Source organism: Hibiscus syriacus, unplaced genomic scaffold, assembly GCF_006381635.1.
Source record: "Hibiscus syriacus cultivar Baekdansim isolate YM2019G1 unplaced genomic scaffold, ASM638163v2 tig00110384_pilon, whole genome shotgun sequence".
Taxonomy (NCBI): Eukaryota; Viridiplantae; Streptophyta; class Magnoliopsida; order Malvales; family Malvaceae; genus Hibiscus; species Hibiscus syriacus.
The window spans coordinates 6906599-6910332 of NW_024062715.1; the positions used below are offsets into that span (position 1 = coordinate 6906599).

At 34.8% G+C, this 3734-nt stretch overlaps 1 protein-coding gene across 1 annotated transcript; it reads right to left on the reverse strand.

The window, feature by feature from the left end:
- Nucleotides 1-438: 438 nt before the first annotated feature.
- Nucleotides 439-1815, reverse strand: LOC120122076 (transcription factor TCP14-like). The gene has a single exon (XM_039141318.1). It carries the CDS (start codon nt 1731-1733, stop codon nt 528-530), a length of 1206 nt encoding a protein of 401 aa, XP_038997249.1. The 5' UTR covers nt 1734-1815; the 3' UTR covers nt 439-527.
- Between the last annotated feature and the right edge of the window lie 1919 nt (nt 1816-3734).

The following is a 3734-nucleotide window of genomic DNA, read 5'->3' on the forward strand; positions in this document are numbered from 1 at the left end:
TAATTTGGGTCATGACTGAAATTTTAAAATTAAATATAGTATTACATTTTATTATAAATTTTGGGTGCCAAAATGAAATAAAATTAATAGTTTAGGTATTAAATGTATAGTTTAACTAAAATTATTTTATTATATTTTTCAAAATTAGTCCCACGTTAAATTTAATAAATTCAAGAAAGAAAATCCAAAATCACTACACAAATTTAGAATTACACAAGCAAAGGCGTTTTAACTTTTTGCCTTCTAAAAAATCGAAAAAGAAAAGGATGAAATGAAATTAGAAAATTAAATGTAATAAATTAATATAAAACACTGTCTCCTCCTCTGTTTTTTACTCTCCATAAAACCCTAAAACAACCCACATTAATCACACACACACACAAAATTCTTTCTCTTTTTTTTTTGGAATAATAAATAAAACGAAACTTTTTTTCCAGAGAGCAATCAAACCTCACGTGTGTTGCACATCAAATTACACAACTAAGCAAAAGAAGCAAAGGGATGATGCATGGTGATGATGATTATCTCTAGGAGAGATGACTAGTTGTATCATGTCGATCATCGCCGCCATCAACTACGCCGTGGTGTGAATGTGACCCGCTAGCTTGTGACTCCGATATGCCGGTGCCCGGAACTTGCCGATAAGGATTCAATCCTGCTAACATATTCAAATGCCCTTCATTTATGCCGCCACCACCACCACTTACAGTGCCGCCTGAACCCAATTGTTGACCTGACAATAAGGCCATTGGCGTTGGAAAGTTGATGAAATTATGCAACCCACTAGATATAGTTCCCCTATACAAACCACTGTTATTAACCGTTGGAAACGTCCATATAGGATCACCGCTCATGATCTGATTATTAGGATTAGTAACCATCCAAAAATTCGCCGGAATCTGAGTCTGACTTGCCGCCGTGCTGGACTGCAACAAGCAACTTCCCATTTGATGTTGTGAAGATAAATCTTGCTCCGCTCTTCTTTTCCTTCCTAGAACACCTTCAGTGTCTGATATATTTTCCATTGAAGCTGTACCATCGTTGTCACGCAACTCTTGCTTGGTCGGGAACATGAAGTTCAAGTTACTACTTCCGGTCGTACTAGTTTGGAAGTTGAGGAATGTCGGCGTCGTTTCGAGCCCGATTCCGGGGAAAAAGCTCCGGCGTTGTTGCATAGAGAAATTGGAGTTTACACCCGAGGATCGAAACTGAGAAGGAACCGACATGCTGGAGCCGGAGCTACGGAGGGAGACATTGAGGGAGGTGAAATTTGCTGGGATAGTGCCGGTACCCGTGGCGGCGATCACAGCCGGTTCAGCTTGTTGGAGTAGCCACTCGATGGTTTCACCGTCGGATTTATGGCCTAGTTCACGGGTGAGTTGGAAAACCCTAGCGGCACAAAGAGCCGGCATGCGGATCCTACGACCGCGTCCCTCGACCTTGGTGTGTCGGTCCTTGGTCGAAGTACGTTTGGGAGGCGGTTTCTTGGGAGGTTCCGGCGAGATTTGGAGGGTCGAAATGGAACCGCTTGTGTTTGGTTGATCGGCGGAGGAAGAGGAAGTTGCCATGGAAGGGAAAGTAAGGGAGGAACAATGCTGGCTGTTATCTTTTTCTTTCTTCTCCAGCAATTGGAATGGAAAATCAGGGCGGTGCGGGTGGTGGTGAAGTTGATAAAGCTGGTGGCTGTGGCTGTGGTGGTGGAGTTGATTACCATCATTATCTCCTCCCTCCATGATACCATGAAAGAAGTATAATACAGGTGTTTTCTCTAATGCGCTTCCTTTTTCTTTATGAAAGATGACTTGTTGTGATGACGATGACAGATAGTTTTCGATTAGTTTAATTTTGGCCTGGAATTCCTTCGAGAATTATATCATATGGTTATTTTTTTCATATAAAATAAAATAAAAAGTAAATATAATGTGGGGTAATGTTAATGTGGTTGGACTGACAGGCACATTGGTTCAGATTCCACGTGAGGGTGCCCTTATCATTCAATCCATAAAGACAACGGTGACCCCATCCCAAGTCAAAAATATGGAGTACAAAAAAAATTTAGGGTAAATTATGTATTTAGTTATCCACTTATTTTAACAGTCTTATTTTATTTATTTAATTATTTTTTATAATTATATCTAATATTATTTTGATCATCAATAGTAAAGTAAATAAAACCGCTATGTGTTTTTTTGTTTTTTTATTGATGACGTGAAATTACTTTATGATGATACATCAATATTACTGTTAGTTTTTTTAATGACGAGTGATCAAAATGAAACTAGAATGAAACGTTAGTGATGATTTTGAGAAAAAATAGTTAGATGATCAAAACAAAACCAAAGCAATAATTTAACTACTAAATAAGTAATATACCTTAAAAGATTTTACCAAAAAGGGACCCTAATCTCATTCATGTAATTTTGCCTTGGGCATTTGCCTTTGTTTTCAACCTTTGTTTTGGGTGCACTTTGGGATTCCTCTCTACCCAATTGCAGGGTTTACCAAAAAAAAAAATCAAATCTTTGATCAATTCTTTGGCCCCCTTTTGATGATTAAAGAGAATTAAAAGCAATCACTTTGGACTAAGACTTTGTTTGCTGATAAAATCCCTTGGATTGTCTGAAATGCATGTGAAAAGTAGTAGTTTTCTTTCGACCAGGGATTACAATTTTTTTTTAAATAATTTTATATGATTATAAATTTATATATATTTATAATTTTTTTTAACTATTGATAATACACGGCCTACATATACATGTAATTATTTGAACTCGGTGTTCAATGAATTCAGATTGCAAGTTAATAATTAACTGATTAATTTAGATTTTCCTTTAATCTTGTTGATGGTGGAAAAGTATTGTTTCATCCTATACAGAGCATTTCCCCCCAGTCTCTCACTGGTAAAAACGTAACAGCCTGGTGGTAGGTGGTGGTTAATTCACCTGAAAAGCAGAGAAAAATGTACAATGATGAAGATAGCCTGTAGGCCTTCTGGAGCCAAATCTGGCTAATCATTTTAATTAATTGGATCTTGGGAGCTTCTTAAGGCTCTCATCAATGATTCTCTCTTTCATTTTGGGATCACAATTCATATGGTTACTGTAAGCTCACTTAGTTGTTCTTTTTTATTAAAGTATATATTTTTTTCTTAACATTATGGGTTTAAATAGATGTCTATAGATTGTGTATGTATTATCTATAAATTAAAAAAATTATAAATAAATATTATCTTATAATCATCTCAGGCTATTTAAAAAACATTATAGTTATTATTTCTAAGGCTCATTTCTATTCATTCTAGAATAATAGAAAAGTTCAACCTTCCACCTATATATACATACTACTTCTATATCAAAAAAATGCATAAATTATATTTCAAATTGATTTTTGGTGCCTAAAGATTTTTTCATTAAAAGTATATATCTAATGTTTTTTCTGTTATATTTTAAGTTTTTTACAGTTATAAAACCCGTTAAGTGACACATGTCATATTTATATTTTTTATTTAAAATAAATAAATATTAGTTAAAAATATGAACGTGACATGTGTCACTTAACGGTTTTTTTAACGGTATGCACCAAAAAATGTAACAGAGAAAACACTAGACATCTATTTTTAACGAGAAATTCTTCAGGTACCAAAATTTAATTTGATATATAGTTTAGACACATAAATGTATTAAGCCAAAAAAAAAATACCCCACAAATATTTGTCATCTTCTGAAGTCGTTGTC

Bases quoted from the DNA above. Each gene is read 5' to 3' on its own strand.
- LOC120122076 (XM_039141318.1), bottom strand. From the start codon at position 1,733: ATGGAGGGAGGAGATAATGATGGTAATCAACTCCACCACCACAGCCAC.